Source organism: Hyaena hyaena, unplaced genomic scaffold, assembly GCF_003009895.1.
Source record: "Hyaena hyaena isolate Hyena2069 unplaced genomic scaffold, ASM300989v1 scaffold_73, whole genome shotgun sequence".
NCBI classification, from domain to species: Eukaryota; Metazoa; Chordata; class Mammalia; order Carnivora; family Hyaenidae; genus Hyaena; species Hyaena hyaena.
In genome coordinates this window covers 3,290,838-3,305,552 of record NW_024080705.1, presented here as the reverse complement: position 1 = coordinate 3,305,552, position 14,715 = coordinate 3,290,838, and the positions used below count along the sequence as shown (strand labels likewise).

The 14,715-nt window shown below is 35.0% G+C and overlaps 1 protein-coding gene across 1 annotated transcript in view; it reads right to left on the bottom strand.

Moving 5' to 3' along the window:
• The window catches only part of CTNNA3 (catenin alpha 3), a 1,079,366-nt gene that overhangs the window by 675,002 nt on the left and 389,649 nt on the right, over positions 1-14,715 (bottom strand). Inside the window, exon 7 of the mRNA XM_039233287.1 lies at positions 9,125-9,328. Coding sequence (XP_039089218.1) covers positions 9,125-9,328 — 204 coding nt within the window. The remainder of the gene's footprint in view (positions 1-9,124; positions 9,329-14,715) is intronic.

The window sequence follows — 14,715 nt, the reverse complement described above, 5'->3', positions numbered from 1 at the left end:
TCTTTGGAGAAATATCAATTCATGTCTTCTGCCAATTTTAAAATTGGATTATTCACTGTTTAGGTGTTGAGTTTTATAGGTTCTATATATTTTGGATACTAACACTTTGAATATCTGATTCACAAATATCTTCTATCTTTCCACAGGTTGCCTTTTAGTTTTGTTTATTGCTGTACAAGAGCTTTTTATTTTGATGTAGTCACAATGGCTTATTTTTATTTTTGTTTCCCTTTCCTCAGGAGACATATCGAGAAAAAAGCCAATGGGAAAGAAGTTACTGCCTGTGTTTTCTTCTAGAATAGAAATTTTGTTTGTTGGGAGTTTTTTAAAGTAATGATTCCATTTCTTTGCTGGCTACTGGTTTGTTAAAGTTTTCTTCTATTTCTTCCTGTTTCAGTTCTCATTACTTAAATGTTTCTAGAAATTTATTCATTGTGTCCAGGGTGTCCAACACATGTTGGCATATAGTTTTTCATAATGTTCCTTTATAATTGTTTGGTTTCTGAGTATTGGTTATTTTTCCTCTGATTCTTTTTATTTAGGTTCTTCATATTTTTGATATGACTGGCTAGAGGTTTATATATTGATTTTTTTCAAAGAACCAGTTCCTGGTTTCATTATCTGTTCTATTGTTTTGTCTTGTTTCTATACCATTTATAGATATATGCTGTAATTGTATTTCCTCCCCTCTGCTGGCTTTAGGCTTCATTTGTTGTTCTTTTTCTAGTCTTTTTAGGTGTAAGATTAGGTTGTTTGAGATTTTTCTTGCTTCTGGAGGTAGGCCTGTATTGCTACATACTTCCCTCCTAGGACTACTTTTGCTGCATACCAAAATTTTTCATTGTCATTTGTATCCACGTGTTTTTTTTAAATTTCCTCTTTGATTTCCTGGTTGACCCATTCATTATTTAGTGGCATGCTGTTTAACCTCCATGTATTTGTGGTCTTTCCAGGTTTTTTCTTGTGGTTGATATCTAATGTCATAGTGTGTTGTTAGAAAAGATGCATGGTATGACTTCAACTTTTTGTATTTGTTGAGGTCTGTTTTGTGACCTAATATGTGATCTATTTTGGAGAATATTCCATGTGTACTTGAAAAGAATGTGTATTCTGATGTTTTAGGATGGAATATTCTGAATATATCTGTTAAGTCCATCCAGTCCAGTGTGTTACTCAAAGCCATTGTTTCCATGTTGATTTTCTGTTTAGATGATCTGTCCATTGATGTAGATGGCATATCAAAGTCCCCTACTATTATTGTGTTATTATAAATTAGTTCCTTTATTTTTGTTAATAACTACATTATGCATTTGGGTGCTCTCATGTTGGGTGGGTAAACATTTACAACTGTTATAGCTTCTTGTTGGATTGTCTCTTTTTTATTATATAGTGTCCTTCTTAGTTACAATCTTTGTTTTAAAGTCTATTTTGTTCAATATAAGTATTGCTGTCCTGGCTTTCTTTTGACATCCATATGCATGATAAATGTTTCTCCAACCCCTCACTTTCAATCTATAGATATATTTAGGTCTAAAATGAGTCTTGTATGCAGCATTTAGCTGCATCTTGTTTTTATTCATTCTTACAATCTATGTCTTTTGATTGGAACATTTAGTCCATTTATAGTCAAAGTAATTATTGAAGCACCTGGGTGGCTCAGTCAATTAAGTGTCTGACTCTTGATTTCAGCTCAGATCATGCTCTCAACGTTGTGAGATCAAGCTTCCTGTCATGTTCTATGCTGGACGTGGGGCCTGCCTAAGATTCTCTCTCTTCCTTCTCCCTTTGCACCTCCCCCACTTATTCCCTCTCTCTCTTCATCAAAAAATTTTAATTTAATTTAATTTAAATTTAAAAAAACAAAGTAATTATTGAGATATATATACCTATTGCCATTTTATTGTTTTGTTGTTGCTTAGAAATTTTCTCTGGTCCTTTCTTGTCTTTCTCTCTTTCATGTTTTGCTGATATTTTTAGTACATATCTGGATTATTTTCTTTTTATTCTTTGCAAGTTAATTAGTGGTTTTTGATATGTCGCTACCATAAGGCTTATATATAACTTTTTCCATAAATGCCAGTCTATATGAAGTTGATGGTCAATCAAGTTTGAACTAATTCTTTTCTACTCTCCTTCCCATGTTTTGGGTGTATGTTATTATACTTTATATTATTTTTTTGTGTCAATTTCTTGACTGATTTTTACAGAAACATTCATTGTTGTTGCTTTTGTATTTCCTGCCCTTATGCTGTAATTTTTGGTCTCTCCTTTCCATTCAGAGGGTCCCTTTTCATATTTCTTGCAGGGCTAATTTAGTGGTCATGAACTCCTTTATTTTTTGTTTGGGAAACTCTTTATCTCTCCTTCTCTTCTGAAATAAAGCCTTGCTGGATAGAGTATCCTTGGCTGTAGATTTTTCCCCTTCAGCACTTTGAATAAATCATGCCACTCCCTTCTGGCCTGCCAAGTTTCTGTTGAAAAATCTTCCACAACTCTTATGATTTTTCCCTTGTAACTTAATAACTTCTTTTGTCTTGGTGCTTTCAAGATTTTTTTATTTATCAGTATATTTACAAATTTAGTTACAATATGGCTTGGTGTTCATATGCTTTTTTTAAATTTTGATGGGAGTTCTCTGTGCCTCCTGGACCTGGATTCTGTTTCCTTATCCACATTAGGTAAGTTTTCAGCTATTATCTCTTCAAATACATTTTCTTTCCCCTTTTCTCTCTATTTTGGGACTGCTATAATACAAACATTATTTCATTTGATGGAGTCACTGAGTTTCCTAAGTCTTTTCTGGTGTTGCATAATTTTTCTTTGTCTCTTTTGTTCAGGCTCATTCCTTTCCATTATTTTGTCTTCTAGGTCATTAATTAATTCCTTTTTTTTTCTTTCTTCTTTTTCTAGCCTGCATTGCACCAGGTGTGTTTCTAATCTTGTTTACTGCACTCTTCATCTCTGATTCATTCTTCTTTAACTCTTTAAATGTATGTTAAGGGTACGGCTGATGTCTTCTATTCTTTTCCCAAGCACAGTGAGTATCCTTATAATTATTGCTTTAAATTCTCCATCAGACATGTTATTTATATCTGCTTTACTTAGTTCTCTGGCCATGGTCTTATCCTGTTCTTTCATTTGGGATAAATTCTTCCATCTTTGCATTTTGTCTACATCTCTGCCTACTTCTCTGTGTTAGAATAGCCAGTTATGTCAAAGAAAAAGAAAAGAAAAGAAAATAGATTTGGGATTGCCTTTACCTCTTTGGAATTTTAATTCTAACCTGTCTGTAGTATTCAAAAAGTCATTGCATAAAGATTATCCTGCTTTACCTTATCATCATAACAAATAAGGCTGAAATTATTTCTAAAGTGGATTTTCAAGAAAGAGGTAGAGGGCTTATATGAAAGAAAAACTCTTTAACATCTCTTTGTTGGCTTAACAAATCTTTATAATTCCCCAAGACAGGGAAATTAAACCCAAGACTTACAAATGAAATAGGTCTCTGAATAACAAAAGCCAGTTCATTTGATTATTTACTCACTAAACTAATACATAATGAGAACCAACTATGTATTTTCACATAGACACCAAAAGAAGAAAATATTGAGCAAGTAAGAAGTCTAGAAATGCAAATTAGCCCCTGCATACAGCCAGGCCTGACTTACTTTAGCCATCACACACTAAACTCTCTAATACCCTCTATAATACCTCTCTCATACACTCTATAATAAAGTACCAATATGAGTGTTAACTTCACCAACAACCCTACATCACTTGAAGATCCTGTCCAGTAACATGTCCAAACTTAATAACATCAACATGATTTCAATCCACCCCTGGAGAAATACCCTTGTCTGTTAATTCTTAGAACTAAATCAGGATGACAACCCATCCCCAACTCTGTTTTCACCAAGTATAGAAAGCCCACCATTAAAAAAAATTCTCTCTAAAATCCTTCCTTCTTTAGAGCCTCCTTGGTCTGCCCCACCCACATGAAGAATCCCTTAATTGTGTTGCACATCAGAGAAAATGGACTAGACCTAACCAATCCTGAAGGTGTTACAAAACAGGAGAAATAGCTTAGAAAAATAGACTTACTTTTTTTACTTCTAAGTTTTAAAAAAACAAAAGTTAGATTTTATTTGATTCTGAATGTTCTTTGGAGTGTATTTTTTGATTAGTAAAAAATCTTATTTTGGAATATATCCAGATGTGCATACAAATGAAGAGACTGTGGTAAGAATATTTTGTTTCTGAATATTCACATGGATTTTTAGAAGAGGCCTATACTTTGCAAAATAAGGTATTTTATAACTGGCAGTACATGGTATGAATCCAGTTGATGCTCAAAACTCATTTCATTGAATGTCAGAGAAGAAGTTTCTCCATTATATAGAGTATACAATATGCAATAATTTCATTCATTCTTTTATTAAAAAATACAATTTAGCTTTTTCTAAATGCCAAGTATTGTACCTTGCACTAGAGATAGAATAGTAAATAAAATAGATATGTGATCAACCTGCATAAAGCTTAAAGTAAGCAAGAAATGCTAACCACAATAGATTTAAAACATAAGGATTATGATTCCACAGAAGAGACTAAGGAAGATTGGTATTAGTGTATGTCATGGCCTGCCCAGAGATGCTCACATCCTAATTCACAGAACCTATGAGCATGTTACCTTACATGGCAAAAGGAACTTTGTAAATGTAATTACGGTTAAGAGCCATGAGATGGGATGACTCTCCTGGGTAATCTGGGTGGGCCCTGTCTAATCTCCTAAAAAGTGGAGAACATATCCTGGCTGTAGTCAGAGAAGGAGATGTGAGGACAGAAACAGGGTCAGAAAAATGTGACATTGCTGTCTCTGAAGATGAGAAAGAGGTTGTGATCCAAGGCCTATGGATGGCCCCTAGAGGCTGGAAAAGGCAAAGAAATGGATTCTCCAGAAAAGAATGGAGCATTCTAACACTTTCTTTTTTAGCCCAGTGAAACTTAGGTCAGAATTTTGACCTATGGATGTAAAATAATTATTTCCATATATTATGGAAAACATTAGAACAATCATATATAATAACTGAAATGTTAAGTGGTTGTTTGTTTTACCTGTTATGGATCCATCTGGTTTCATTTCCTCCTAATTTCTTACTAATGTGACAAGAAATTGAATTTACTGAACATAGTGCTTCGGTAAAAAAAAAATGATTAAGACTTACTGATTTATTTAAGAAAGGAAAGTCACCTAGATTCATACTGATCACGTGGATTGAGCCTGAGAAAACATAAACTACATATATTTCCCACCGCTGAACTTCTCTGTACCCAACAGACAAACAAAATTTGAAGCCTTGAAGTTACATTCATATAAAAGACACACAGACTATGATGAGTGCTCATCTTGCTTTAAATTTTCACAGTCATCTTTATTGTGTCTCAATAATTACCAAGGATTTTTTTTATCAAGAGCCCAATAGAAAAGCTCCTAAATAATCTGAAAAGCAAACCAGGCCCACCAAATGAGACACAAAATTCCTTAAACTGGAAAGTTGAGAATTTAAGTACAAGAGCTATCCTAAAATCTTTAAGGAAATTCTGAGAAAGGTTTTAGCTCAGTTAATACCAGGAAAGCACACTTCCCTTCATTAAAGCTGATGAAATAGTTATAAAGAAGCATCATTTGTGATATAAACTTGGAATAAAAATAAACCTGAAATGTGTTCTGTTAACATACCTGACAGTTTTTCCATACCAGCAGATTTTCCTGCTGTTTAATTCCAATATTCACTTGTTAGGTCAGATACTAGTATTAAGCCTAAATTTCTGAACTTTTATATGAAAAGGAACTATTATACTGCTTTTGTAGTGCTTTTTCATAATACTACAAATTCATATTTTTAAATTATTAGTGGGTTTTACTTTCAATAGAAAGTTAATATAACGTACATGTAAATAGGTTTCTGATCATGGAGACCACCACTGCATAAATTTAACTCCTCCTGCTCTGTCTCACTTCTACACCAACATTAGGGAGGATCGTCAGATATTATCCACACATAAGTGTTTTATTCCCTGAAAAAAAAATGCCTTCCTCCCCAAGTATTTAACATTATATTCTAAGAGAAAGGAATATACAAATACAGTAAGATCACCCAAAGAACAGACTTCTCACCTCTGTGCTCTTCTTCCTTTCCTAGGTTTCTATTCTTACCATTAATCCTCCCCATATTTTCTCCATGGTTATTAAATATAATAAATAAATATAAATTAATTGCGTTAGGCAAACTGTCCATTTTAATTTTAAAAAGAAAAAACAAGCACTAAATTCAATTTACCTGTAACTAAATAATAATCACTGAGCACCTGCTACCTGAAAGTCTTTGTGCTAAGGGCCAGGGAGATAGCTCTCATTTTCTTAGAGCTCCTGTCCAGGAAAGAAGGCACACAAGTAAATGCAGGAATTCTAACAGGGATGAGAACCAAAAATGGGAAGTGCAATGAAGGAAATGTTTTTTCAGGGGTGTTTACTCTCCTTTGTCAGAGAGGAGAAAAGGAAATATGAGGGGAAGGAGGAAGGTAGAAGAAAACAGCCTCCATCAAGCATGAAGAGTAGTGCAATCTAATCAATTAAATAATTGAAAAAAAATTTTTAAGTCTACCCTTAAAAATATACATAAGGTAATTATCTGGACATGATTTTTTTAAAGCTACTTACCTCTGATCTTAATTATTTTCATATTATAAATGAAAGAGTTTCTTTCAACTTCATTCTTCTAACATAGAACTTACCTTGTTTTAAAACCAACATACCTAACAGAAGGATATTAGTAACATAAATAAATAGGTTATGTGTGCTTGAGAAATCGGCCTATATATATATATACATATATATACTTCATGTCACAGATTTTATACCTGAATTAGATATTTAAACACCTCTCTCCTCTATATGACAAAATTACTTTTCAGTAATAATCATTATTTTTCTGATTTGTTCTTTAACTTTAAAGCAATTGACGAGTTTTTAAAGAACAAATTTCAAAGTTAGTGCTCAAATTCAATAAAGTATTTCACATATGAACTTCACATCCATGAAATTTGCATTTACGTAAAACAAATATTACCCCTACCAATTCTGTTTTATTGTTAAAAATTTAAATTTAAATAAAAATTCCAAGTGATAACAAAATATCAGAATTGAAGTGACTATTTCTAGTTCTTTGCCTTTATAATCATTATGTCATCATTGTTTATTTTGAATCTGCTGTTTAAATGCCTAAGGAATGTCATGGTTATTAAATGATAATCATAAAATGTGAAATTTGAATCATTCATACATATTATTAAAAGTCAATTATAATCACAGTAATTGTTTAGAATTTAGATAAAAACAAAAGGATTTTGAGAAAAACACTTTATCACTTAACATTTAGAATTGCTAGAGTCTGGTGATAGTAAAAAGCAGACCAACTTTTAGTTGGTTTTATTACTGTTTACAAATATCTAAAGACAATGCACTATCTTAATGATTACACCCAGGGCAGAATGCTCTCATCATTTCACCTTTGGTATGAAGAGTTTTTAACTCAAATGTTTTTAAGCCAAATTTGAAGAGAGCCATCAAAGCACTTATGTGGTTATGTATTTATGATGTACAGGACCATCTTCAGGGGCCTGTGACTGCATTCAGGGCCCCATACTCAGAAAGGAACACCATGCTGGACCTTTAATGCTTTGCCACCATAGTCAGGTCATGATCTCATGGTCTGTGAGTTCAAGTCCCACATCAGGCTCTGTGCTGACAGCTCAGAGCCTGGAGCCTGCTTCAGATTCTGTGTCTTCCTCTCTCTGCTCTTCTCCTTCTCACATTCTTTCTCTCTCTCAAAAATAAACAAACATTTTTTAAAAGTCTTTAAAAATACATGCTTTCTGGGTTCATGCTTTTCTTATATAATTTTCTATTTCTTCTGCTTTGTCATAATTTTCCATAAAATTTTTTAAACACACTAGAAATAAAAAAATAGAATATATTATATGCCAAAAATGAAGATATTCTAGCTTCAGAAGCAAGACATGACATTACTAACATGTTCTTCCTAGTAACAAAATCTGCTTTGCAGCTGTGATCTCTTGACTGGCAAAAGACTTTTGGTCAGGAGCCAAAGTCATCAAATATTGAGAGTATGGAGATACATCAAATGTGCAAAAGGAGCCTTAAAACTCATTAACTAATTTTAGCAAATTTCAATTATTCACATAAATTACTTATACTGAACAATCCTAAATCTTCAACTCATACCCCGAAAGTCATGATTTGTAACTAATAATTTTCAAAATGTACTTTCATAATTCTTGAATTATTCCATTTATAAAGATGAACAAAATATTTTATATATATTATAAATACTTCATTTTATTTAGCTCTATTATTTAAGGTGGCTTCATGACCAATATATGACTGACAATGTCTTCAACACTTTCTTGTTCATTTTAAAAACAGAAATGAGATTTGAGTGTAGATGGATGTAGAAAAGTACATATGAAATGAATATATCACATATGAATACATATGAAATTAAACCAAAAGGATCTTGAAACAAATACTTTTGCATTTGCCTAAATTTAGACATTTATAATATTCCTAAGAAATAACTAAAACTGGAAAAATTTATGACATTATGTCAAATGTGAAAAAGGTTAGGAGCCAAAGTTACAAACTACAGGAACTCTTTACACCTTCAAAAAGGAATCCTGACCTCTGCAGCGTTGACTTTATCTAATACTATCTAAATTCTAATTTTGTTATTTACCAATGTAATCCTGAACAACATGCCCTTTCCTAAATTTTCCTTTTATTGGTGCACAACTCTAGTTTCTTTTCTCCAATCCTGATTCTCTTCTTCAACTAATATTCAAGTACTTCCTCAAATAAAACAATTATATATTGTTGGATCCCATCCCTAGCAATTCCTATTTCAAAGCTGTACTCTGTGAGTAGAACCCACTCAGAAAGCCAAACCACATAAAATCATGTACTTATTTGTATATTATTACATTTGTACACTGAAAGAACCGTAACACATACCCATTGTAAGGGGTTGGTGGAAAACTAGTTACTTACATTGTTCATATATTCTGAAAGCAGGTCCTGGAGAGCCTGGCGAATGGCATTGCATTCTGCGATAATCCGTTCCCGATGGAAATCTCTTGTGCAGGAAGAGTCAGCCAACAGTGCAGCCCCACTAATAATGGCTTCAAGACGTTTTTCTAGTGATGGTCTTATTTCTTCCTCAGTCACTGTGAGTGGATCCAGGATAATTAAATTCTAAGGGAAGAACACATTCAGATAGTTAGAACTCCATGCATTCTGTTTTTAGGAAAAAATAATATTATTTCATTTTCACATTTAGAATTCAGATGTGATAATAAAGAGAATTTCATTTCCATGCATAACTCTCTGTAGCAATTATTATTCAAGTGAGTGACAAACACTGTGTAATTATGAGTGTCAAGTCTAGTGTCAGACAGACCAGTATCCAAATCTAGCCTTTCCCACTCACCTATAGTGTGAACTCAATCATATGTCCTTCACACTCTGAACCTCACCTTTCTGATCTGTAAAACTGGAATATTATTGTTGCTTGTCTCATAAAACTGTTGTAAAAATTATGAGAAGTCTTACTATAGTACATGGCACATATTAACTATTACAGTAGTCACCATAATATTGAGCTTCATTGTTTATGTGATATTTTCACATATATCATCTCATCCTGACAACACTACAAAGAGTTGGGTAGTAAGATATGGGTAACCATACACTTCAACTTGTGACGAGTCAGGCTGGTGCTGTCTTACCCAAGGTCATTAGGCTAATAAACAGTGAAGTTCAGATGAATATCCAAGTTGTATAATATTTAATATTATTTTCATCATGCCTCCCTGTAACCCATGCACTCTAATTAACCTCAACACTAAGATATCAAAGAGAATTCTGAATTTAATTATTCATTTCAAAGTAAAATTCTGTCTTCCATTTGATCTATTATAACTTCCAGCTATTTCACACTACTGGAACCTGACATGGTATTTTTAATGTTTCCATTAGATATAAGTCTTCAGGCAATAGAAGTCAAGATAATCTACAGCCTACAAAGAAAAGATAGAGGGTATGTGTTGCTCATGGTTCTTTTATTAAAATATATCAAGAAGGGAAGCCATTCCAAGGTTTGAGCATAATGTGGTAGTTGGAGAAAGAATTAGTATCAAATAAAAGGTCTCTGAAGAACCCTTAACATAAGATGAAATCATACAATGAACTTCAAAATGTGTGTGCATATGTGAGTATACATACACACTTACACAAACACACCGGTGGTCAGAGTGTCTAACCTTACATTGTGTACACACACACACACACACACACACACACACAGGTGTATGTATACTGTGTGTATGTATCTCACATTGATCACTGTCCTACATTACATTACAATGAATCTTTGGGATAGAACATCGGATAAATTTTTAAAAATTATAATTCTAGGGCCAAGCTAGGAAGAGAAAATTATTATAGAAAATGAAACATTTCACAACAATTAGAAAAAAACGAAAAATTAGTAGTCACCATTATTTGTTCAGTACTGCATTTCTTGATGACTCACATGTTGGATATCCCATGTATGCCGTTCATTTGTAACTGGAGATTTTATCTGTCTCCTAGAGTTGCTGTATATAATTTACTGTATAATTTTCATAATTATGTAATATAAAAAAACAACCAAAATTAGATCTTTTATAAAATTGGTTAATTGGCAAGATGGCGGAGAAGTAGGGAGCTCCATACACCTCACTCACCCCCATCTCTCAATGGAGAAGGCCTGAAGCCATAGGAACCCTTACAGAATGGAAGGAGTTTGGGAGGAAGAGGAGACAGAGTTTGCTGTGAAAGGGAAAAACAAACAAAAAAACCTTATAGATACATGAGTACAAACCGGGGAAGATAAAAATGGGCTGGCTGGAACCCAGAGACTCGGAGGGAGAGAAAGGCGTCCCCAGTGCCAGGAGCCACAGTGAGTCGAGGGGAAAAGAAAGAGTAGCTGAAACTGCTCAAAGAACTGTCCATGTCCCTGGAGAAGAGAAAAACCTCAGATCTGGTTTCTAGCTGTGGTGCTGACTTTGAGATGAAAGTCCTGGTCCCAGGAGGGGACAGGAGAAACTTCTCCAGTGCACTCCCAGCCCAATTGGTCAGGGAAGAGGCCCAGCTCAACCCTCAGTGGGGAGGCGGTGGGCTTGAAGCTGCTCAGAAGGACTCAGCCTGCGGGTTTATATTTCAGGCGGTATCAATAAAGCGCGTGGATTGAGATATGGAAACGAGGCAGGGCTTGGGACATAGAGTGCAGACCGCCATGGCTACACCCACAGCACAGGGAGATTGGACCCAAAAGAGTGATTTACAACAGTCTGAAAGGGACTGGGGCACGGCCATTTTTCTCCCCACAACCACCACAGCCAGACCTCAGGGAGCAGCCCACAGGACAGAGTGGAGGCTAAGACCTACCTGCACCAAACCATGTCCATCCCCGCCAGAGAGCTGGGTTGTTGTTGTTGTTGTTGTTGTTGTTGTTGTTTTAACGGGAGCCCAGGGCAAGACCAACATGGATGCACTGCCATGATTAATTCTAGATGAACTCTGTATATTCAGATATATTTTCCCTTGTCTCAATCCTGTTGCTCCCCTCTACTGGTCTGGGAACTCTGGTCATTGGTTTGCTTAAACAGTCACATTTAATCCATTCTCTAGATGTACAATCTACACCTCCACCACTACCTCTCTATCTCTCTCTCTCTCTGGAGTAAACAAACTATATAGCTTCTCTGAGTAACATTATCTTCGATTCCTTCTCCTCACCTCTCATCATATTCTCCTCTTAGTCTCTCTGCCTGGTCATCATCCAATTTCGCTTTCTTCCCACCCTGTCATTTCTCTCTTTGTATAAGCTCTTCCATCAGCACTGCAGACACCCTGTTCTTTGTTTTTGTTTTTTTCTTTTTTCCTTTCATTTTTCTTTCTTCTTTTTTATTTTTATTACTTGTTTTTCCTCCTTTTTTCCCTTTTTTTCTTTTTTCTTCTTTTTCTTTTTCCCATTTGGTTAGCTTGTTTGTTGGATTTGTCTGTGCATTTGTGGGCCTTTGTTCCCTCTGTGGTTGTCTGTCTGTTTGCTTTTCCAGAGCTACCTCAAAAAACAAGCCAAAGTGCACATGGTGGCGAGTCCCAAATACCAATAGGAGTAGGGAAATAAAATAACCAAAGTCTCAACAAGAGAGACCAAGAGACACCATTCAAAGAACACTTCCTGAACAGACAGACCCTGGGCAATAAAAGAGCCTTCTTTAATACAGCAATACTCAGAGGTGCAGTGTGCATAACAAGCTTTTAAAACTAACAAGAGACAGAAAGCTAGCCAAAACGACAAAACAGAAGACCTCTCCTCCAAAGAAATTCCAGGAAGAAATGAGAGCTAAAGAACTGCTAAAACAGATACAAGCAGCATAACTAAACAAGAATTTAGAACAATAGTCATAAAATTAATCACTGGGCTTGAAAAAGGCATGAAAGACATCTGAGAAACTGTTGCTACAAAGACTATGGAGCTTAAAAATAGTTGTGATGAACTTTTAAAAATGCTATAAATAAGGTGCACAATAAAATGGAGGCGTCAAATGCATGGATTGAAGAGGCAGAGGGGAGAATAGGTGAGTTATAATACACAATTATGGAAAAAAGAGGAAGTCGAGAAAAAGAGAGATAAACTTATCCAAAAACACAAAAGGAGAGTTCGAGAACTGAGTGATACAATCAAACAGAACAATATTCATATCATAGGAATTCCAAAAGAAGAAGAGAGAGGGAAAGGCACTGAAGGAGTCCTGGAACAAATTATAGCAGAAAACTTCCCCAATCTGGGGAAGGAAACAGACATTGAAATCCAAGAGACACAGAGAACAACTGTCAATGTGACTTGAGTTATATTCTGCACAACATATCATAGTGAAACTGGCAAAATATAAGAACAAGGAGAGAATTCTGAAAGCAGCTAGGGAGAAAAGGGCCCTAACATACAAAGGGAAACCTATCAGAGTGGTGACAGACCTATCTACTGAAACTAGGCAGGCCAGAAAGGAATGGCAGGAGATCTTCAATGTGATGAACAGAAAAAATATGCAGCCAAGAATCCTCTATCTAGCAAGCCTGTCATTCAGAATAGAAGGAGAGATAAAAGTCTTCCCAAATAAACAAATATTAAAACAATCCGTCACCACTAAACCAGGGCTACAAGAAATCCTGAGGGGGACTCTATGAGGGAGATGTTGCAAGGAACACAAGGTACCAGAGACACCACCACAAACATAAATCCCGCAAAGAACACAATGACTCTAAACTCATATTTTTCAATAATAACACTGAAGGTAAATGGGCTGAATGTTCCAATCAAAAGACATAGGGTAGCAGAATGGATGAAAAGCCAAAATCCATCTATTTGCCTTCTACAAGAAACTCATTTTAGACCTGAGGACACCTTCAGATTGAAAGTAAGTGGATGGAGAAATTTATATTATGTTACTGGAAGTCAAAAGAAAGCTGGAGTACCTATTCTTGTATCAGAAAAACTGGACTTTAGGGGCGCCTGGGTGGCTTAGTTGGTTAAGCTTCCGACTTTCGCTTAGGTCATGATCTCGCGGTTCGTGGGTTCGAGCCCCGCGTCGGGCTCTNTTAGGTCATGATCTCGCGGTTCGTGGGTTCGAGCCCCGCGTCGGGCTCTGTGCTGACTGCCGGCTCAGAGCCTGGAGCCTGTTTCAGAGTCTGTGTTTCTCCCTCTCTCTCTCTCTGCCCTAACCCACATTGAAAAAAAAAAAAAAAAAAAAAAAAAAAAAAAAAAAAAAAAAAAAAAAAAAAAAAAAAAAAAAAAAAAAAAAAGAAAAACTGGACTTTAAAGTAAAGGCAGTAACAAGGAATGAAGAAGGACATTATATGCTAATTACAAGGTCTATCCATCAGGAAGAGCTAACAATTATAAATGTCTACACACCGAATACAGGAGCACTCAAATACATAAAGCAATTAATCACAAACAGAAACAATCTTATGGATAAGAATGTGCTAATGGCAGGGGAGTTTAGTACTCCACTTACAGCAATGGATAGATCAACTAGACAAAAAAAAAAAAAAAAAAAAACAACACTAAAGAAGCAATGGACTTGAATGACACATTGGACCAGATGGATTTGACAGATATATTTAGAACTCTACATCCAAAGCCATAGAATTAACTTTCTTCTCAATGTGCATGGCACATTCTCCAAGAAGATCACATACTGGGTCATAAAGCAGCCCTCAATAAATATAAAAGAATTGAGATCATACCAAGCACACTTTCAGATCACAATGTTGACAAACTTGAAATCAACCACAGGAAGAAGTCTGGAAAACCTCCAAAAATATGGAAGTTAAAGAACACCCTACTAAAGAACGAATGGGCCAATCAGGCAATTAGAGAACAAATTTAAAAATATATGGAAACAAATGAAAATGAAAATAGAACAATTCAAACTCTATGGGATGCAGCAAAGGCAATCCTAAGAAGAAAGTACATTGCATTCCAGGCCTATTTCAAGAAATTAGAAAAAGCACTACAAAATCTAACAGCGCAC